The sequence below is a fragment of the Hakea prostrata genome, chromosome 7 (genome assembly GCF_041222555.1).
Source record: "Hakea prostrata isolate BN-2017 chromosome 7, UWA_Hpros_2, whole genome shotgun sequence".
NCBI lineage: Eukaryota > Viridiplantae > Streptophyta > Magnoliopsida > Proteales > Proteaceae > Hakea > Hakea prostrata.
This window is the reverse complement of record NC_142606.1, coordinates 59,817,633-59,841,205: the sequence shown is the minus strand read 5'-3', so window position 1 is coordinate 59,841,205 and position 23,573 is coordinate 59,817,633. Positions and strand designations below refer to the sequence as shown.

The following is a 23,573-nucleotide window of genomic DNA, read 5'->3' as shown; positions in this document are numbered from 1 at the left end:
TATTGAACCAACAGAGCACTAGGTGTGAGGGGAAATATCCGGACCATATGTAGTACGAGACCATATGACTTTGCATTGGGCCTAAGATTATCCTTGACACGTGCCAGATCTTATACCAATCCCCAACCATGGCTTGACAGGACTTTACACAACAACCGCGGAGAACCCAACAGACGTGCATCAGAGCCGTGAGGGAAGAGTGATGAGACCGCCCAAAGAAGACTGGTGTATGACTTAATGCGTGTCTACCATAGAGACTTCATGATAGAGTTAGGAGCATAATCATTCACATATCATATCATTGTCCTTAATTACATTATCGATATTCATGTTGTATGTGTGGTGTGGAATCTTGTGAATGAATGCATGATATGATGTTGAGTTGACTTCACTGAGTTCTGTTGAACTCATTCCTTTTATATGTCTTTTTCTATTAGATTATACTGCAGGTTATGAGGACTTCTTCCAAATGGAGGATTCGTTGCTAGTATATCTTTTTGAAGGAGTGACCGAAGAAGAAGTGGACGCACATGGAGCTTCATGCCAGTATCAAGACTATTCTTTTGGGTGGGATTCCATTAGAGAAATAGTCTAGTTTAGTTTTCCGCTGCGTTGAAAATTACTCTCTTTTCTTTTCAAAACTCTGATGTTATATTTTTATTTTGAAGTAATGGATGATTGTAACCATTATTTCGGTTTTGATAACTTAGTATGATAAACTTGATTTATTCTTGTCCATTTAATTATGCTATATCATGTTTTGTATGGATTTGTCATTGAACCTAGATCTTGCGGTGTATCACCCCCACGGGCATTCGGGTATGACCGGATCCGGCTGGGTGGGGTGTGACATGGGGAGTGTCCAGATTGAAGCCCATGATCCATACCCTGGACCCATGGATCTGGATCCTTTATTTAAAGAGCCTGCCTTGGTTGGAATTTGGAATTCTGGAAGTCAGGTGTTGTTCAGAGATGTTCGGAATGAAGGTAAGATCTCCCCCATCTCTTCTTTAGGGCTAGGTTGGCCTTGGGTATCAACCCCCTAGCAAAAGCACCCTTGTATGGAAAATTACATGGGGGCGGTTACTAGTGGCGGTCGATCAAACCAAGCGACCGCCCGGTCTGTTTTCGGGGATTTTGCCCTATTTTGCCCCCTGACTTCTATAAAAGGCAATCTTCGTCTAATTAACGAATACTTTATTCGTGGTTGCTTATTTGGGAGGTTAGACGGGTGCGGGGAAGATCCGAAAGAATCTCTGGAGTGCTGGCAGTGACTTGGAAGACCAGTTCTTTCCTTCTCTGGACTCTCGGCTTGAGGTATTGAATTAATCATTTATTCTTTACTCTCTTTGTCCGTTAAATTAGTATTAACCCTTTTCCCCTCGTCTTTGTGATTACCCCCTTGGATATTTTAACTCGCTTTTTAATCTACTTGAGATGGAATAACCGTAAATGAAACCCTGTTTCCGTGAGAAGGTTAATCCAGTCAAGGGGAGGGTTATGGGTAATCTATTGATGGTAATGGTTAGTTTTCCCTCACCCTTTTGGCTTAGGGAGTGTTTGATTCGAGACTTAGGTCAAGATTACTCAAAATTCGGATTGAAATTGAGTAATCAGAAGCCTGAGTTTCAGATTGAAACTCACTGTTTTTGGGGCGGTCACTAGTGGCGGTCGCTCAACCTAAGCGACCGGCCCAAGCGACCGGCCGGTAAACAGAGACCAAATGGTTTTTGGTTCTGATTCAAATTAATTCATTTAACTTATATGTTACTATAACCTCTGTATATAGGTAACCACTATTTGAAAGAAAAGTCATATAATTGTTATCGGATTTCATTTTACGGACAATCTTATTATATGCGGGTAGGACAATTCATCCTATCTCTTGAATAGACTTATAATATGTTAATCTAGTGTATTTAAAATTATATTTCTTTATATATGCTGCTGTTTATATGTTTTGTATAGAAATCATATTACTTTACTACTGTTTGTCTTACTTATATACATATTGTATTGATTATGGATGTTATGGATTGATGGTAGTTGGTATATGGTTCTAATAGATGAGGTATCTATTTTGGGATATCTTGGCTAGGGATATCAGAAGGCTGTGGAATGGGACACATGCCTGCTGATGTCTCCAGCACTGTCTTTACTATTTGATGGCATTATTTAGGTAGAGTCTAGATTGCATGGTTAGGTACCCCACATGCTACTACCCTTTCGGTAGGGGGATTGAAACCGAGTGACCCGTGATGACAGTGATGTGACTTGGTGGTCCACTGTTAGTCATATAAATGGTAGGGTTGCATATGTTAGGGTTGGGCTCATGGATGTCCAAGGATCGGATCGGGTGTCGTGAGGAATCATGAGAGCATCCGCCCTAATAATATGTGGATGACCATAGGGTTAAGGAGTGGAGTCCAACAGAGGTATCTAGTCCGTGAGGATTCTCTCTCCTAGGTTGCGAAAGATACTGAACCGAGTTGGTTGGTGCCATAGGGGATGTATATGGACTTCATGTAGACATGTAACCAATATGACCTTGCATTGGATTAGAAACCCCGACATGCGCCAATACTCATTACCAATGGTCGTGGTAAGAGAGTGTTGACTTAACCCCCAGCCATGGAATTGAGAGCCAGGTGTGGACTTTCCCCTTTTTCCCAGGATCCCTACAGAGGTAGCCAGTCCTTGCCGGATCAGAGTGATGAGACTTACCCAGAGAAGGGCTGGTGTATAACTTAAAGCATGTCAACTATTAGAGACCTGCATAGTTAGAAATCATATTATCATTCATATTTTGCATTCACTTATATTATTCATGTATCTTGGCATTATTGGATATATGGATGGGATGTTGATTGTTTCTTACTGAGTTCTCTAGGACTCACGTCTTTATTTTGTATTGTTAATTAGCCTGCACAGAAGAAGGAACTTTACAGGAAGATGGACTGGTTTCCTATGAAGGAACCATCCCGTATGAAGAAGATGTGGCACCGTCAGTGGGAGATGGAAATAGCATGTGCGGGAGCTCCTGTAGCTGCATGGAGTGCGCTTATCGCACCTATTGATGATCAAAGGCGGAGGGTGGTCAGGAAGTTTGCTCGGCGAATAGAGTTGAATTGGAGAACACCTTACCTTGAGATCCATGAAAAACATTTTTTAGATTTAGAAAAGAAACTGGGAAGAAATTGATATAACCTTTTTGTTTACTTCCGCTGATACCTTTATCCATTTTATTCATTATTTCTTTCCTTTATTTATTGACATTGGAGTATTTTGGACTCCTGTAATTCATTTAATTCAGTTATTGAATATTCTTTGCTCTTGATTATCTTTATTTGTCTTAAATATTGTTGATAGACTAAAACCTTGGATCTTGTGACTGATCGCACCCATGGGTTGTCGGGTGGGTAACTGAGACCGACGGGTGGGGTGTGACACAAGGAATGTCCGAGAGGGATGCAGGACCCATTACCAACCGGCTGCCCAAGATATCTTAAATGGTTGAGGGAACCCAAGATTTCTTAAATGGTTGAGGCTGTGTGTGTGAGACCTACCCAAAGAAGTATGGTGCTATGACTTAAAGCATGTCTACTATAGATACTAGCATTCATAGAGGTAGAATCATATTTACAGCATATGTTTCATATCATCTGCATCATGTTATGACTTGTATCATGTGACTTATATATTATGGAATAACTGCTTTGCTAAGTTCTCTTGAACTCATTCCTTTTGTGCAAATGTTTGTTAGATTATTCTACAGGTGTTGAAGACCCAAATGGTACGACCTATGAGACGGACCAGGATTCCGCATACTACCCTCCGGGTGGTGGCTACTATGAAGATCAAGGTCATGGTACCGAGGAAGATTATGCTACGTACCAGGGTTAGCTCCACGGTGGTGTGGGAGTGGCCGTGTTGGGTTTCCTTCGTCTACACTTATGAAGATGTCTTATATAAAACTGAGGAAACCCTAGTCTAGGCCTTTTTCTCTATTACTTTTGGAACATTGGATATGTAATTAACTTTCACTGAGTTACTCTTTTAGATGTTGGATTGTAACTTAACTTGATTTCTTACTACTTTCCGCTGCCACTGAGGGTGTGACTTCCGCTCACTCTCTCTTTCTTTTGATCACACTTATACATTTGGTATCATTTTATTCCGCCCTCTGATTATCTGTTCATACCTTATTCATGATATCTTTTATTATTTGCTTTTACCTTGATTATTATCGTTCATGATTGTGTTATCGCGTATGTGAGAAGGCATGGTCCCTCGATGCTTGATCCTTGGACTGTGGATCACATACCCGGGTATACCAGGTAGGGTACCGGCTAGGTGGATGTGACACCAACACCTTGTGTGAAGTATGCTTCTTCAGCTTGCGCTTCCTCATACTGGCCGTCATAATACTCAACACCTGTAGAATAATCTAACAAAAGATATTTGCACAAAATGAGTGAGTTCAAAAGAACTCAGCGAGGCAAGTTATTCCACAACAACATAAATAACATAATTGCAAAACATAGCATGATGCAATATGATATGAAACAGACAATGCAAGTATGAATCTAACTCTATGTATACTGGTCTCTATAGGCAGACATGCTTTAAGTCATAGCACCATACTTCTTTGGAAATGTCTCAAATCACACATCATCGGTTGGTAATGGGTCCAGCATCCCTCGGGAAATTCCATGGCTGGGGTTTAGGTCACCGCTCTCTCACATCACCATTGGTCTAAGTATTGGCGCATGTCAAGGTAAAGCCTAACCAAATGCAAGTCATCTACTTAGTCATATCAACTCAGGTCCAGATACGTCCATTCCTCACCCTGGGCGATCCTTTCCGGTACCCTTTTCACTAGAGTCAGCATAGTCCTGGACTACGGACTCATCAACCCTATTGGTCATCCACAAATAATAGATGAGAAGCTCTTATGTCCCCTCACGGATTGGTTACCGGTCTTGAACACCCATGAGTTCAAGTCTACTATTTGCAACCCTACCAATAAATAGCCTCTCACAAATAGGTTACCGCTCTTGAGCGCCCACAAATCCCCATTGCTACCACGGGTCGTTCGGTCTCAATACCCTTCCGAATTGGGTCTAATATAACAGGGTATTCCTAGCCAAACACCCCTAGACAAGCCCTAGGTATGACAATCAATAATCCAGGAAAGTGTCAAAGGGCACCATCGAAAATATCCCATACTATTCCCACTGATGTCCAAGGACAGAAATGTCAAAATGACACTTCCCAATCCCAAATCATACCTATTCAATCATATTCCCAATTCAGTCACAACATACACAACCGATATCTCATCATATAGAAAGATACACATAAACATGATCAATCGCATATGTAAATGACAAGAATAAGTATTCATAATCAAAAGAATACATGAACATGTTACTATTGTCCTTGGAGTACTTACATCAGTAATATAATAATAATAAGAAAATACAATTATGGTAGTGAATCTAAGAAATTTCCAAAATAGAAACTAAGATTCATGCAATCTATGTAATTATGGAAACAACTGTCCTTACCTTAAATAGCTTCGATGAATATCCAAAGATTAAAGTGAATGGTTCCAAACTTAGTAAATAAACCCTAAACAAGCATAGATATATCATTAGGAAAGAGGCCTAAAAGATAGGAGATCGAAAGAAACAAATCGAATGAAGAACACAGCTACTGTCTTGCTTGGTCGATTGGGTGGTAGCTTGGCTCAGTTGACCAAGCAATCAACCACCTAAACAGTACGCAGCAAAATTCTGATTTTTTATCTGAAACTCAATCTACAAGATTCGAAACACTACGAAACTTGGAGGAAACCTCTAGAACAGTAATCTAACACTAATATAGCATAGATTAGACACTAACAATGATAAAAAACACTACTTACTAATTTGGAGACATGACTTTCTAATTTGGTAAAATTTCATAGTTTTCGATGAAAACATACTATGAACTCAAGGGAAAAACTAGAGATGATAGGATCTCATTCTAGTAGAAGATAATCAGAAGATCATACAAGAAACTATCATGCACAACAGATTAACATGCTAGAGAAATCAAATCGAAAGAATGATCATGGCTTCATGAAGAATTCACAAAGATCATGGCTAAGATCGATAGAAGATCATAAAACCTTAAGAATGAAAGGAGATTGTAGAAGAGATGGTTGCAAGGATGCAGCATCTTCTTCATAGTCTCAACACAAAGAATAAAACATAGTAAGAGTAGATCAACACAATACAAGAGATATTACTAACCTTTGATTGAAGAATAAGAGATGAAAAGCTTGAAGTCTTGCAAAGTTCTTCACAAACACCAAGGAGAGGCTTTGAGAGAGTCTTCCCACGTTCTCTAAGGGTTTTAGAAACAAAGGAGGCTAAGAAACACGTACTTCTATTATATAGAGCACCAACAAACCTAACAGAGGATCTTTGGCAGATGTTGTCCCTGTTGGTCGATTGGCCCAATCGACCACCCAGTCGACCAAGCAAGTCAGCAAGGCCAAAACAGGGAATTAAAGGTCCAAATCAAGTCCAAACCCAATGAACTTCTCCCAACACAACAAATGACTTACCTAGTATAGAGAAATGCCTTCAAATCATGTCTAACTATACTTCAAGTCCATCAACTAGACTCATCTTCATCAAGGTGCAGTTTCTTTTCCAATTATGAACAAGCTTCCAAGTATGGAACACCATCAGCAACTTCCATGGGTTCTTGGTCAAACACCATGTCTTCCACTGAGATGGCCCATAGTTGGCTTCTTCCTTTACTTCGGGTCTTCGGACCTACAAACAACAGGGTTTCTGGGTCAAGGCTAGGGTTGGGTTTCACACTACATGCTATTACCCTTTTAGTAGGGGAATTGAAGCCTAATGACCCATGACAATAGTGACATGACTCTATTTCATCCTACAGCGGTAATCAATCCGTGTGGAGACTCAATGGTCCACTGTTGTTCATGCAATGGTAGGGTTGCATATGTTAAGGTTGAGCTCATGGACGTCCAAGGAGCGGCTCGGGTGTCATGAGGAGTCATGAGAGCATTCCGCCCCAATAGTATGTGGATGACCATAGGGTTAAGGAATGGAGTCCAATAGCGATAGCCAGTCCATGAGGGTTCTTATTTCTAGGTTGCGAAGGATACGGAACCGAATTAGTTGGTGCCATAGGGAAGTATCTAGACTTCATATAATATCTTACCAGTATGACCTTGCATTGGATTAGAAACTCCGACATGCGCCAGTACTCATGCCAATGGTCGTGGTAAGAAAGTGTTGACTAAATCCCCAGCCATGGATGCCTGATGAGGACTTGACCCCTTTGCCCGGGATCCTAATAGAGGTAACCAGTCCGTGAAGGATCAAAGTGACTAGACCTACCCAGAGGAGGGCTGGTGTTACATCTTAAAGCATGTCAACTATCTAGAGACTTGCATAGTTAGATCTTGGTAGCATTCATACTATTGCATATCATTCGTTTCATACATGCATTGCTGATTTTGTTGACATATGTCACACCCCACCCAACCGGATCCGGTCATACCCGAATGCCCGTGGGGGTGATACACCGCAAGATCTAAGTTCAGTGACAAATCCATACAAAACATGATATAGCATAACTAAATGGACAAGAATAAATCAAGTTCAAGTAATAAATTATCAAATCTGAAATAATAATTATCATCCATTACTTCAAATCAAAACTAAAAATCAGAGTTCTAGAAGAGAAAGAATATTTAAAGTTGCAATGGAAAATCATTTAAGGAAGCTCTAAGGAAAAGAAACTCCATAAGAGCAGTCCTGGCATGAACATGAAGCGTCATGAGCTTCCACTTCTCTGACAACGCCCTCCTGGTAGCCATTCATCAAAGGATCCTCATAACCTGTGGAGCAATTTAAAGAAACAAACAAAATAAAGGAATGAGTTCATAGAACTCAGTGAAATAACTAACATTCATGTCAATACATTCATCCATATTCCATATCATAATTCATAAAACAATCATGTATTTAATAATATAAACAACAAATGATGGTGATGAGATGAGGTTCCTAACTCTATAATGTAGTCTCTAAAGTAGACACGCATTAAGTCATACACCAGTCTTCTTTGGGCGGTCTCATCACTCTTCCCTCACGGCACTCAAGCACGTCTGTTGGGTTCTCTGCGGCAATTGGGTCAAGTCACATTAATTCGTGGTTGGGGTATAAGTCACCACTCTCTCACATCACCATTGGTATAAGATCTAGCGCGTGTCGAGGATTACTCTAAGCCCAATGCAAAGTCATACGGTCTCGTACTACATATGGTCCGGATACTTCCCCTATGGCACCAACCAACTCGGTTCAATATCTTTTCCCACCTAGAGTCAACGTATCCCATGGCACCAACCAACTCGGACTACGTTGACCCCTAACCCTATGGTCATCCACATATAATGGACAAAATGCTCTCCATGTCCTCTCACGGGTTGGTTATCGGTCTTGAACGCCCATGAACCCTTGTCTATTATATACAACCCTACCATCTCATGATGACAGTGGGTCTGCTTGATGCTCATGAAACCCAGCCACTGACATCACGGGTTAGCCGGTTTCAATACCCTTACCGGAAGGGTAGTAGTACTCATGAGGTCACCTAGCCAAACACTTCTAGACATGCCCTACATATATATATATATATATGTCAATCAGTAATTAGGGAAAGCACCAAGGGCACCATAGGAATGCGTCCCATTCCACTTCCTCTAGTGTCCTATGGCAGAAATGTCAAAAGGGCATTCCCCATTCCCCAATTGTAACATAGGCAATCACATAAGATCACTAGGGCAATGGGCGAACCCACGACCCTAGTAGAGAATATGAGGTAAGGATATTAATATTGTTCTTCCTATTTCATCTCATACAATATCACACCATATTCATATTAATAACATAGGATTCAATAGCAAAGAGAAATACTCAAGCAATAAATCTTACATTCCATTCATGCAAAGTCATACACATGCATATCATGGTAAATATAAATTTACAACAATTTATATCAATAAAAGAAATTAAAATAGCAACAATTAATTATGTATAACATGATTAGTTATTCCTCACCTTTTACTTTGCTCCTTTCTCCAAAGTCCAAGAATTCACTCCCACAAGTTTGATGACTAACAAATACAAGATACATAAACCTATTTATGCAAAAAAAAAATTTTATCACAAATTACAGTCAATTTGGGTTTCAAAGGATATCTTAAAATCTTCCCACGAAAATCCAAATCCTTAACACTACTTTACAAAGGGTAGTTCTCAACCTTACTAGTGAATGGTCTCTAATTCGTCACCGATTCGAAGTTTAAACGAAATGAAACATTGGGGAAAACTAATTGGTTGCAAAATGATCCTATAGGTACCTTCAATTTAATCAAATTTGACCCAGCTCAAAAGGCCCCAAATTTGGCTCTCCTAAATCACCCGTGGGTGACTTGGAGAGTCAAAATGCGTCAACCTTAGCATGAGATCACACCAATAATTCTTATACTATAAAGGGACATTAAAATAAAGATTAAGGAGTAAGCAATGAACCTAACATGCTTCCCTTTCAAGATCCTTAAAAGGAAAGGAGAGAAATTACTCACAAAATTGTGACTAGAAGAAAGGATTAAAGAAAACTAACCTTTCTTGAAGTTTTCGCGAAGATTCGAATCAAAAGAATGGAAATTGCTCCTCTCTTGGTTCCTCCTCTTCCCACAGCCTCAAAGTCGTTCTTGCAAAAGAAATGCGGCTACGGATGAGTTAAAGCATAAAATAGGGCTTAAAAATCCGAAATTCCATTTTTGCCCCTAAATAGAAAATGGGGTGAGGGTTGGTTCACCCAAACGGCCCAATCTTTCAGCCCATGGTTGGACCTCCAAACGGACTCCGATTTTAGTGATTTTTGGCTCGTTGAAAAGGTCTTCCGGCGATCTTCAATTTAATACCTTATTTGCATTAATCATATTTTTCATCGTCAATCTATGGTCATTCAAATATTACCCTATTTACATCATCATGATTAATCTTCTCTCTTCATTTAAACTCTAGGAGAGTTGTTGAGTCATCACAAGGGTCATCCACCAACACTGAGTCCATTTTCAAACCTTAGGGCTCGACTTGAATGGTCCACGATTGTCGCCAATTCGAGGCCCGGGTTTTCAGTCTTGAAACCGCAGGTTAAAGGGGTAGAAATCTGGGGGATTTCACAACATATGGATGAGAAATGTGTTATCCTTACTGAGTTCGTCAGAACTCATTCCTTTCTTTGTATGTTATATTAAACTGCACAGATGGTTTTACGTCCTTGGAAATTGGAGAGAATTTGTATGATGGAACCCTCTCGTATGAAGAAGATGTGGCACCGTCAGTGGGAGATGGAAATAGCTTGCATGAAGCCTCCTGTGGATGCTTGGAGTGCACTTATAGCACCCATTGATGGCCGAAAGAGGCAGATTGCCAGACATTTTAAGGATCGTATGGAGAAGAACTGGAGAACCCCCTTTCTTGTTATTTATGAAAAGCACTATTTAGCTTTAGAGAAGGAAGCTTGAAAGAAACTTATTTAGTTTATTTGATTGCTTCCGCTGAACTTAATATTACTTCTGAACATTGATTCTTTCTTTGATTATTTTATTGGAGTATTTGGACTCCTGTAATCTTTTTGATTAATTATTTGAACTTGATCTTGCTCTTGATTATCTATTTCTTGCATTATTATTATTGATGGATAAGATCGTGGATCTTGTGACGAATCACACCCATTTGTAGGGCGAGTAATCGAGACCAGCGGGTGATGTGTGACAATTCTTCTGCTTCCTCTTGGAATACAACGATATTCCACGAAACTCGAGCGTTCCCTTGTTATGTGTTTTGTTGCACTTGAATCAACAATCCACTAAGGACTTAATTCAGCAACCATAGAAGAACTTGTTACATAACAAGATAAGGTATAACACAAAGTACATACCTTATGTTCAGTGTAATCACGAGCAAAGTGATCGGGCTTTCGACAATTGAAGCAAATCAAAGATGATTTCTTCTTGCCAACAGTCGTCCCCCTTGAATGCTTAGGGCCACTCTTGTTTATGTTCCCACCTTTGTTACTTTGCCTGGGACGCTGAGGTTGAGCTTTTTCCCTCTTACTCTTAGAGCCTACACCATTACTGGTGCTTGCTTCAGCAGCAAATGCTTCAATGGGAGGGGCATCAGCCAACATTCGATCCTCCTCCAGCTCAAGGTGCTTGGCAGCTTGATCAAAAGTCTTGACATCATCAGCATGAGTCAAGAAGATCTTTATGTGCTCCCAAGCCTTTGGTAGCGACCTGATGACTGCAAAGACTTGTTCCTCATCAGTCTTTTGGAGCCCACATGCACTCAACTCACTTATCATGTTGGACATGATGGTTATGTGTTGCCTCATGGTGTGACCCTGGCGCATCTTGAAACCATCAAAAGTGAGTTCGAGCTAGCAACCTCTAGTGGTGGAAGTCCCTCCATACTAAAACTTCATTGCCACCCACAAAGACTTTGCAGTCTTATGCTTCTCAAATCGATGCATCAAGTCATCCCTCATAGAGCTTAGGATAGTAATCCTAGCTACCCTGTCCTTTCTCTTGCAGGCATTGTAAAGCTCAAGGTCCATGCGATGTTGTGCGGTGGTACCTTCTTCAGGTGTGGACATAGTTTGGTTTATGGTTTCCAGCATGTCCTGCTCTTCTAGGAGATATTGCACCTTTCGGTGCCAGAGGTCATAATACCTCTCATCCAACTTTTCTCCTTTGGTGAGGTCAACAACAATACTCTTGGTAGCAACCATTTAAACTAGAGATAATATATATGCAAGGATGAGTTCTACTATTCTAGCATAAAACACAAGCAACAACAATTCACACTGGCATGGTCAACCTATTGGATAAGCATTTGAACCAAGAGAAATGCCAATAAACATCCAATCAAATCCACATATAGTTTATATAGTAGTTTTATTCTGTGCTAGAAGCATGATTAAACGACCCAAATCAAGACTATTTTACTATTTTACAAAAATAAAACACTCACTCATGTTCATGTTATGAGGTGGTTCACACAGAACGCTTCTACCCCAGTAGCTCCCACTCAGCCCCATTAGGCTCTCAATGCCCAAACATCACTCAGAGTGTCAAGCTTCTTGTTTACAGAAAGTTAGAAATATATTCTGAATCAGACGGACAATCAGATGGGTTCTGAGACAGATCACTGTCAAAAAGAGTCCGTCTCCCAAACAGATTGTCGTTTGGACAGACGGACTGCCGTCTCACCAGACAAAAAATCCATCTGGTCCTCTGTGACCAGATGGACGACCGCCTAGTCCACTATGACCAAACAGATCTCCGTCTAGTCCACTATGATCAGACAGACGTTCGTCTAGTCCTCTATGGACCAAACAGCGTTTGTACAAATCTCAGTTCGTCAAGTACGGAAAAATCCGTTTTTCTCCCAAAAATTCACGCAAAAAACACATGAAAAATTAAACAAACATTAAACAAAAAATATTCTCATAGATTATCAATTCATGCATGTTTTTAAAGGGAAATTACAAGGATCCTCCCACTTGGATCCTAACCAAAAATTTAGGGTTTCTATTAACCCCTCGATCCTCCATGGGTTTCCATTAAACCTTGGATTCTCCATTGTGGATTTCTATCAAACCCTTGAGCCAATGTAGGTTAATCTATATCTATTCTATAAATAGATGGGAGAAAGATCCTTACTTGGATTTGCTTTTCCCAGTATAGAAAGATCTACAGTGGAAGTAATTTGGATCCACGTCCTCGTTCCTCCACAAAATTGTCACTGGTTAATTCCACAATCATGCGGAAAGGGAATAGATTCCACAACTCAAATTCTGTGTGGATAAATGGAATAAGATTGAGATCCAAAATTAGGAGAAGACAATCCTCGAAAGCTTCCTTTTTTTTTCGTTTCTTGGAGAGAGAGAGAGAGAGAGAGAGAGAGAGAGAGAGAGAGAGAGAGAGAGAGAGAGAGAGAGAGAGAGAGAGAGGAAGAGCCGTTTTCTGAAAACCTCACAAATATAGTAATGCAATTGTTACTCAAGTGCTGTGGTGGTTATCAAAATATATAACCCTATATTTTGTAACCGCCCAAAAGTGAGTTTCCAATTTTTCCCTTGGACATATTATAACTAAAAAATGCCAACATAAGTTTTTTTTTTTTGTCAAACCCTATTTAAGTTTACCTTTTGTACCCATATATTATTTTCTTGCCATATTTTTGTCAATCAAATATCACCCCTACTATACACTCCCCAAACATTTATTGTTGTATATATTTTATCAAACGTTTTAGTAATGAAAAAAGAAACATGCTAGCTAGGAACGAGGTATAGGATTGTTAAGAAGATCCCGAACCAAGTAGTGAACTTGGGCCGCAACGTCACGCATGCGAAGATACATCCCTTTGAGTTAGGGAATCAGCCACAAATTTATAGATGTCGGTTCTCTTTCTATTCTATAAAAAGATGGGAGATAGATATTTACTTGGATTCGCTTATCCCATATTAGAAAATTTTGCAGCGGAAGAAAACTCAAATCCACATGTAGTTCCTCCACGAAATTGTCATCGGCAAATCCTCCACAATATCAAGAAAATGGAAGAAAGTCCACAACCCAAATGCCATTGTGAATGGATAAAAAAAAAGGAGATCAAACTAGGGAGAGGAAAACCTTTTACGGAGCTTTCTTTATGTTCCTGTGTTTCTAAGAGAGAGAGAGAGTGCAAGAGTAGTTTCCAAAATTGAATGTCATAACTCAATTGTCTATCGTGTTGTGGCAATTACCGAAATATATCCCTATATTTTGTAACCGCTGTGAACTTCCACAATTGCCCTTGGGCATATTAATGAATGCCAACAAAGAGCAATTAGAGGAGGAGATGAGTTTATTAAACATCGAACCCTTATCGCAATTCTCTCTCTCTCTCTCTCTCTCTCTCTCTCTCTCTCTCTCTCTCTCTCTCTCTCTCTCTCTCTCTCTCTCTCTCTCTCTCTCTCTTTTGTGGGAAATAAAGGCTTTATTTATTTAACTAAAATCCCCATGGGATCAACAAAATGGAGGCCTGGGGTTCAACAAAATGGAGGACATAAATAAAGCAATGCTACTAAAGCAAGGTTGGAGAATGCTCAAGAATCCAGAAACTTTGTGGGTACAGACTCTGAAGGCAAGATACTTTCCAAACAGTTCTATTTTTTATCCGAAAGTCATGAAAAAAAAGGGGTCATGGACATGGAATAGCATATGCGGAGTGCTAATAGATCTTGAAAAAATGGTGTGGAGTAGGAAACGGAAGGAACACATCTTTCTGGTTTGATCCATTGATTGAAAATCCAGCTCACAGGTTTCATCAAGTTCCGAAAAATGACAGGTGGGCAAGAAACTCAACAGTGGCGCAAGTGAGAAACTCAATCAATCCTAACAACAGGGAGTCATCTCTTCCAAACTTCTCAATCATTCTATCTTTCAAACATCAATCTCAATGCTGATAATGATGCTTGGATATCCCTTATTCAACCAATGGAGATTTTACTGTCAAATTGGCAAGGAAATCTCTATCTCGTTTGAGAACATTATCTCAAACCAATCCACTCACCAATTGGTGGGATTTCTTTTGGAAACTACCCTTACACCCAAAATTCAAGACGTTCTTTTGGCGCCTGATAAATGCAGGACTTCCCATCAAGGAGACACTTGCCCTATGGACTTTGATGTCTCAAATATGTGAGCTGTGTGGTAATTGTGTTGAAACCCTTTGGCATGTTTTTGTATCTTGTGATTGGACAAAAAGAATTTGGGCGGTAGGACCCTTAGGCCTCGGAACAGAAAGATTGACACAGGCATCAATCACTGAGTTGTGCAATTCTTTTATTTCTGACCCTAGGCAAGATAAAGTTAATAAGAAATGCGTAGTATCTATCTTTATTATCACTTGCTATTTCACCTAGAAAGAAAGAAACAATAAAATCTTTCAGAAGCTCAATCCCAACCCCGAAAAAGTGTTGTTCAACATTTCTAATTGGGTCCAATTTCTAGAGCTCAACACAAATAAATCTTTAGGGTCCACACATAGAGAGACAAGGTTAATGTTTTCTAAACCAAACACATGTTTATGCAAAACTATGACTAACTTAAGCCATTTACCAATGTTGATGTGTGCAGGGGTACATAACGCAACATTAGATAGTACTAGATGGAGTGTGGGACTGTTCTGGGAAGGAGACCTAATGTATCTCAATGCAGGAGGACTGAAGAAGGGAAAGATCGTGGAGGCTCTCCTAAGTGGAATGATGGATGCAATAGAAAAGGCACTAGCTTACAACATACAAGTAGAATAAATTTGGGGCAATGAAAAGGAAGTGCTTGATCTACTCTCATTACAAAACCACACCAATGGCCTATAGATTATGTCCCAATTTTGAAATAAATTTTGTAATAGTAAGAATCCTAGTCTAAAACAATTTTCCGAGACCATACTCCAGCAATGGCTTATTTATATAGCATATATATCCTCCATAGAGCATCAGGGAAGAATAGAAGTCATAGATGCTACTAATCTGTGTACTTGTTATCTTAATTAATACTAAGTTTTCTTTCAGTATAAAAAAAAAATCCCCGCTGGATCTTACACATTAAAGAGTCAAAGAGCAAAATCCAAGATAAAAGGGGGTGGGGAGAAACGGTACATGAACCAATCCTGTGAAAGGGCTGTTGCTTTTACAAGTTCATCGGCTACAAAATAGTAGAAGAAGGAACATTATGTAAAGGATGCGTCGAGCCTACAAATATCGGGATATTAGGTGAGAGACTTTCCAGCTGCTACATGAAGTTGGATTCATAAGAGACAGAACAGGCGATTGGTTTTCGCTTTCCACTTGGATATGAGAAATTTGGAAGTCGAAAGCGAGGCTTAGGCCTCGTCGAATTAGTTGCGCCTCAGCCAAGAGAGGCTTGACAGCCCGTGCCTTGGCCAAAAGCAAACACCACCTAATGAGAAGAGTCACGTGCGAGTCCACCAATTCCTGAGTGTGTTGGATGATTAAAGGAGAAGCCGTCCACATTAAGTTTGATCTTTCCTGGAGGTGGAAAATCCCATCTGATGAGAGGAGAAATTTTGCTAGGGAAATGAAGAGGGGGGGGGGAGGGGTGAACTCGTGGATCACAAGTTGGAAATGTAGCATGACATCCTGATGCTTTGGGGGCTGAGAAGAGTGGATAACCTTATTATAATATCCCCAAAGAGCCCAAAAGGCGATAAGGGTGCAGAAGTTCTGTTGTTTGTGAGAGGAAGAACCAACTGATTGGGCTTGTAGTTGGATGTCAAAAGGACGTGTGGGATCCCATTGATGAAGGTTGAGAGAATGCCAGAGGTGTTTGGAAAAAGGACATAGGGTAAAGAGTTGGTGCGCCGAAAAAGTGGGATGTCCACAGAGGCTACAACGGGATGGGACATTGCAGCCCCTTCGCAAGGAGCAGGTCAGCCGCAGGTAGTTTACCCAGAATAGCCTTCCATAGGAAAAAGAGAATTCTAGGTGGGAGAGGGAGGTGCCAAAGCTGGAGCCAGTTAAGGTTGGATAATGGGGAGGGAGGGGAGGGCGATGATGTTGCAATTGACAGTGAACTTGCATGAGTCTCTAAATGAGGCGATCTACCTGGGGGAAAAGGGGGATTGGGATGCTGAGAATGTTATCTGCGATGTCAGAAGGCCACTAGTCGAGAACCTTATTCCTATGCCAAGAAGCGGTCTCGGTGTTGATGAAGGCTAAAACTCTAAGAGGAAGAGAAGCTGCTGGAAAGCAACCCAAATCCGACGGATGATTCGGGACCCAATTAAACTTCCAAGGACTTGCTAGTGATCCATTTCCAATCTGAAGGAAGAGGCCTTGTCGTAAAAGTTCCCTAGCTTTGATCAACGATTTCTAGCCCCACGAAATAGAAGATGGGGATGGAGCATCTAGAAATGTGTCATTCTTGAAATACTTGTGTTTCATCAATCGACCCCATATCAAGGTAGAGGGGTTAAGCAATTCCCATGCCTTCCGAGTCAAAAGAGCGAGGTTAAAAGCAGCACTTTTTTTTGAGGTTGAGACCACCTTCTCTAGTCAAGCGACAGAATGAAATCCCAAAAAATGGTGTGGACATGCCCTTTAGTACTATTTGACCAAAAGAAATCCCGAGAGATCTTGTCAACGGAATTGGTAATCGAGGTCAGGAGCTAGAAGCATGACATAGAATGGGTGGGCATGGCAGCTAAAGTGGATAAGAACATTTTTCCCGCATAATATAGATAGTTTGCCATTCAATGTTGAAGCCTATTCTTGACCCTAGAAAGCAATGTGGCACAATGCTTCTTCTTTAGCTTCTCTGAAATAAGAGGAATTCCGAGATAGATGTCCAACACCGTTGTAGGGATGATGTGGAAGTGTGAGGATAGCAAAATTTTTCCCACATAAGATAGATAGTTTGCCATCTAGTGTTGAAGCCTGTTTGACCCTAGAAAGCAATGTGGCACAATGTTTCTTCTTTAGCTTCCCTTAAATAAGAGGAATTCCGAGATAGATGACCAACACCATTGTAGGGGTGATGTGGAAGTGTGAGGATAGCATATGCCTTATGCCTGAGGTGGTATCTCTCTCTTTCTCTCGTTTGAATGCTGGAACGAAGAAAAAAAAAAAACGAATAAGAGCCCTATTTTTCCCTCGATTTGGCATTTTGAAATGCATCGGTTCGGTCCAGCAAACTGATTTGGTTTGAAATCTTGTTGAGCCGAATCGATCTACCGAAATTACATCATTTAAAAGAAGCAAACTACCACATGGGTTTAATCAACGGTTATTATTCTTTTGGGCGACGTGGCTTCATCTCAACCCTTCGTATCTCAGTAAATGCCCATCGCTGAAGCAAAATTGTAGAGGACGAGCTGAGAAGGGAAAAGCGTTGAAGGAGGAACGGAAAAGCCAGGAGCCAAAAGGCGCTGCGAGGGAGAAATGCTTCGACTACGTCTTCCCAAGCGCTCCTGCAATCTTGTTATAATCGTCTTCTCGCTCCTCTTCCTCGTCGCTGATTGCTCTTCCAACAAACAGGTTCAACTGGATCTGGGTTCGACCCCTAACCTATGCAATTTTCTGTTCTGTTATTCTTTTCTGTGTTTGTCTGATTCTTGTAAAGTCCGAGTAATTTTTCCTTAAATCTACGTATACAGGTCCAATGTAGCAAAACATGTGTTGCTGAAAGCTGTAATTGTAAGATCTTATTCGGATTTCGTTCTGTATTCCTCATTTGAAGAACTTGAATTTAATCCCTTGTTTGTTATTACTATTCCCTCATACTGTTTCATTGGTTTTGTTTCAATTCAGCTGTTGGTATTCGTTATGGGAAATATTGTGGAGTCGGATGGAGTGGTTGTCCTGGAGAAAAACCCTGCGATGACCTGGATGCCTGTTGTAAGATTCACGATGAATGCGTCGAAAAAAAGGGTTAGTGTTCTCCATTATTTTACTTTCCATTAATAGAAAATTTTTCCAGTTCTTTGATTTTAATTTGTGTGTACTGTTTGATAATCAATTTTTTAAAAACCAAGATTTATTTATGCTAAAATGGTCTGTGACTTGGTGGGATTCACATTTCCCCTATACCTTTCCTGACAATAGAAATCATGCTACTGGTTGAATTTAAAATGCATTCCCTTTTGGGTATTTTATATTTATCCTGGTCTGGTTCTGGTTATTTGTCCACTTGTTATGTGGATTGTAAGCCTTTCTGAAGAACCATGGAAATAGGTAATATGTAATCCCAAACTTTAAAGTTGGCTAGATTATATGCTTTGACATCTGCGTTTTTGAACTAATGTTATTTTCATCAGATACTGTTTAGCTTTTAATGTTATTGAAAGGACATGGAAGAAAACTATCCACATGCACAGATTTTCACTCAACAATCATATTCTTAATAGTTCTTCGGACCTAGGGCTCCCATGGGAACACTGTTGTTGGGTATGATAACAATACAGTGATTTCAACACTTTAGAAATGGTCAGTGTTTATACTGACGTTATCCTGGGTATCTGGTATTGACTAAATGAATACTGTTATGCATTTACTCTATTGAGATGAGAGTCATCAGTTCTGTTTAGCTGTGAATTGTCAAGTGCTTTTTTTATCATTTTATGACTACTTGTACGTGATAAAACAGAAAAGGTGTCACAAGAACAAAAAGAATGCAAGCATACACAAAAATTTTTTGCACAGAAGAATATTAAGTGTTTTTGCTTTAGTTGGTACTGACAAGACTTAAGCCTAGTACCAGTTTTAGGGTTCGCTAGATGAATCCTCTTTGGCCATTGTATACTATTGGATATCATAACTGTGCCAGAACGCATCTGTAGAAATCTTTACTTGTGCTCAAAAGAAAACTTGTTTGTGTGGGAACCAGAACTTCCCCTGACTTTTGCATGCATCTTTTTGTTGCTGACAAAAATTTATGAGTGATAGCTGTCATGCATGATGATCTCCTTAATTAGTCTCACAAAACTAAAAGAAGTAACATTATTGACAGATTAAAATAGGGTAAGTCTTGCTTGGTTTTCCCAAGCTTGTAACACTAACCATCTATTTGGCACATATAAAGCAAAAGTTTTCAGCATATGAGAGATCATAATGAAGCTAAAACAAACCTTATTATTTATAACTCAAGGCCTGTTGTACATATCGACCATCTGTCCAGTCATGGTTACAGGCTTTGTTTAACCAAACTTGGTTACTGCAAGCAATACCTTGAAAATGAAAATAAAAAGAGAGACTATTAGATTATATGGTGGGAACACGACTGGGGAATCTCCATGATGATGCTTTCAGCAGAGCAAACAACAGAAATGAGAACATTTTTATGTAGGCCACCTTTATTTTGGAGGGAGTTAAATGACTTAATTGATCAACCCCAGCACCCATTCTAATTTGAATATATTGTGGGATTAGCATCATTTCACATAAAAGTCTTTTCTTTCAAAAATCGTGTGTTAGTGTGATTAACACCTTATAGCTATGATGCTCAATGATGCAGTTGTATAATCCCTGTCTCCATCCTTCTCTTTCTATTTCCCTTTTTCTCTGACTTAGAAGATTTTCTTTAGCAAAGTCAAAACACTAACCTACGAAGAACCAATAGTTCCTAAATTGGTCCATCCATCCCTCAGCTCAAAATTGAATTCCAGAAATATCCGTTATCAATTTCTACAGATGAGCAAACAACCAATAGTGGCTCTGCTTTTCCAAGCCAGTAGATTCATTGGCCATCCCTAAACTCGATAAAAAAAATTGTCCTGCAATACTTAATATGAGCCCTGCTTGACCTACTTCATGAATCCAATAATTATTGGATGTCTCATTTTCATGGCCGTCTCTCCCTCACCTCTCACCAAGAAAAATAGCTGAATGGTACCATTGATAAGTTAATTATTACATGTCTGAATGTTCTCTGGATTGTGTACTGATTCAGTATGGGTTTTGCCAGGTATGATGGATGTGAAGTGCCATGAGAAGTTCAAGAGATGCATTAAGAAAGTACAAAAATCTGGGAAGGTAGGCTTCTCACGTGACTGCCCAGTTGAAGTAGTCGTCCCTACAATGATCCAAGGGATGGATATGGCAATATTATTCAGCCAGTTCGGTAATTCAAAGCTTGAACTGTGAGTCGGTTTAAAGTTTCTGAAAGTGATATTCCTTCATGGTCCAAAATTGGATTCTGTCAATTGGAAATAGGATTACAGAGAGATTCAGTTGCCATTGTTTCTATTGATTAATGATGATGATGATGATTACATGCTGAACTACAGTCCATTAAGTCCGTTGTGGTTACAGTTTATACTACGCCGAGTTTCTTACACGTGGAGCTTTTTCATAACCACCATTTTGATTTATTTCCTGCTCGGTGACATTATTTTTAATCCTGGAGGATAATAATGTATTATCAAATCAGAAATGGGGATGCTGAACAATGTTTGTCTTCATGCTTCTGAATCATTTTAAGATTTTTTTTCCGGTTGGTGCAGCAGTTACAGTTAAATTTTTAGATGTCATTGTGTGCTTATTGTGGAAATGATATAGGTGATTTGTAGCTCTTCATAATATCTGTGGGATAGTTTTTCACTGGCCATGTTTTGAAGCTAAACAAAGCAAAGAGAAGTGTTGAATCTGAGGAGACAGATAAATCAATCCTTGTATCATCATAATTTTTGTCTTTTTTTTTCTTCTTCTTCCTCCCTTTTATTCTCTCCAAACATAGTTTAGAACCTCATGAAGTTAGAGGAGTTGCTTTTACACTGGTCTACATCAACAGTTGACCTATTTTTGGTGCCTTAGCAACTTGAATTCCATCACTTTGAATTTAATGGTTCACCATAAAATCCTTGGATGACCCAGTCCTATGGTTGTGGGGCTCGTATGAATGTGGGCGAATTAGTCAAGCTGATGGCCAAGGCATACTTGTGGAGCCATCAGCTCAACAAAGAACAACAGAAGTAGCCCTAGATTTTGTATTTCCATGTGAGAAAATTAGTTCTCTTAAAATTTATACAGTTGTAGCCTTGTTGGTCATACGTTTGAGCACATCAGGTGAACCACAAATTCAGAATTTTGGATCTGAGTTAAGATTTTCTGGGGTCACTGTGTACTCTTTAGACCTGAAAACCTGGTGAAAACTGAACATACTGTTCACACTTCTGTTAGCTTATCATTGGCTCTGCAATGGCACCTGGTCCTTATTCCCACCCTCTTGGAATGCTCTAGAGTGTAGAGTTGGATAAAAATAATGATGATCAATGGTTGTCCAATGTGTCTAATATTTCTCCTTGATTTTCAAATTATTTTTTGAAGGGTTTTCTTTTCTCTTCTATTACTCTTGCTTGGCTACCAAATGCAGCCTTAATTTCAATGAAAATCGTCAATCTCTATTACCTGATATCGAATGAGTAATGAAGTGGTCAACATATAGGAAATATTTGTGCTCCAACTCTGGGAGGTGTTGATTATTAGACTAGTTCCTTTTTTCTGGTAAAGTTCAATTGATGACCGATTCCAGTTATAACAACGGGATTCATTCCAAAGAAAGAGTCATAGGACAATAATAAAATGGTGGTAAGAGAGAAATGCGATCAAATATGTATTTGAGAAAGTGAATCCATCAGACTAGTCTGATTGAATATGTGATGTGTCCAAAATTTGTTCAGCATGACCTATAAAACAGTGTTAGATATGGTCCAACCATGGGGTTGGGAGGTCACATCCGAAAGCTAAGTCAATAATGAAAAGTGAGTATAGTAATGGAGGGAAACAATTCAGATACTTTTACTGTAAGTTCTTTGTTTATATAGATTTTACCTTTGATTCTCAATCGTTGGATGCATTTATGCCTCTTTTGATGACCGTTTGATCTTAGGGTTTTACCCTTCTTTCGGAGATGCGGGTAGTTACCTTCTTTGGCACGATTCCTCACTTCACATTAGTGGTAGTTACCAGTTATGACTTAATCACATATTTCGAATTATTCGGGATCACATTTATCTCCATGACCGCAAGGTTCCTTCTTTCTCATGTAACTATCACATAGTCCTAACAGATCCCAACCGGATATATGGACCCAATCGTGGTTGAACTGCAAAACAGATCCGAGGATAGACCTGGTTAGATAAAATTCTTCCCTTATCAATATGGATGATGTAATCCCTCTACCTGGTCGATTTTTTTTTTAGGCCAAATCAACCTGGTCGATTATTATCCCATTTGTCTAGTATCTGATTAACCTAACTTAGATTTTACTATCTTAATTTAACAAATTTATAAGGTTGTTGAACTCACAAGCTCCACCTTAAGGCTTAAGCATCATCAACAAAACACTGAAAATGTATCGAGCGTTGCTGGAGCTTGGTGATCATCAATGTTAATGTGGTTCTAGTAACAGACAATCAGTCATTGGTGGGACATGCTTCTAATATTGGTATACCCTTGCTCACTTCACTATTTACCGTGTCTCTCTCTCTAATATTGATATCCTGAAATAAGAATTTGTTAGTTGTTGTACTGTATATACTCCAAGGTTGAGAGCAACGCGGTTGCTGATGCCAAACTTGAAGGGGACTGTTGTTGACAAGCACGACACTTTGGCCATTTCCATGCCTTGGCTGCAGCATTCAGTTGTTATTTTTTCAATAATGTAATTCACTTTTATAAAAACTTTTTTAAAAAAAAAAAAAAGTGAATATATTAGTTAAACGGTTCTAAATATCTACCTTCAGATCTATTAACTAAATTTGAGTGGTTCAATAAAATTCTTATTTTTTTTCCCATTATTTATGGGTTAGTTAAACTAACTCTCGGTTAAGTTTTCAAAAAGAAAATAAGAAAACAACCCCCAATTCTCAACCGAACGGCTGTTAGAGTAACGTCTTTCTTTTTTATTT

At 39.5% G+C, this 23,573-nt stretch overlaps 1 protein-coding gene across 1 annotated transcript; it reads left to right on the top strand.

Annotated features, from left to right (window-relative positions):
- The first annotated feature begins 18,045 nt into the window (after positions 1–18,045).
- LOC149011539 (putative phospholipase A2 homolog 1) lies at positions 18,046–22,028 on the top strand. The gene is made up of 4 exons (XM_089164339.1): positions 18,046–18,204; positions 18,324–18,363; positions 18,478–18,597; positions 20,630–22,028. The coding sequence occupies exons 1-4, from the start codon at positions 18,109–18,111 to the stop codon at positions 20,806–20,808; spliced, it is 435 nt and encodes a 144-aa protein (XP_089020465.1). The 5' UTR covers positions 18,046–18,108; the 3' UTR covers positions 20,809–22,028.
- Positions 22,029–23,573: the final 1,545 nt, after the last annotated feature.

Bases quoted from the DNA above. Each gene is read 5' to 3' on its own strand.
- LOC149011539 (XM_089164339.1), top strand. From the start codon at position 18,109: ATGCTTCGACTACGTCTTCCCAAGCGCTCCTGCAATCTTGTTATAATC. The intron at 18,364-18,477 runs GTAAGATCTTAT...GTTTCAATTCAG, and splicing joins TGTTGCTGAAAGCTGTAATT to CTGTTGGTATTCGTTATGGG. The intron at 18,598-20,629 runs GTTAGTGTTCTC...GGGTTTTGCCAG, and splicing joins TGAATGCGTCGAAAAAAAGG to GTATGATGGATGTGAAGTGC.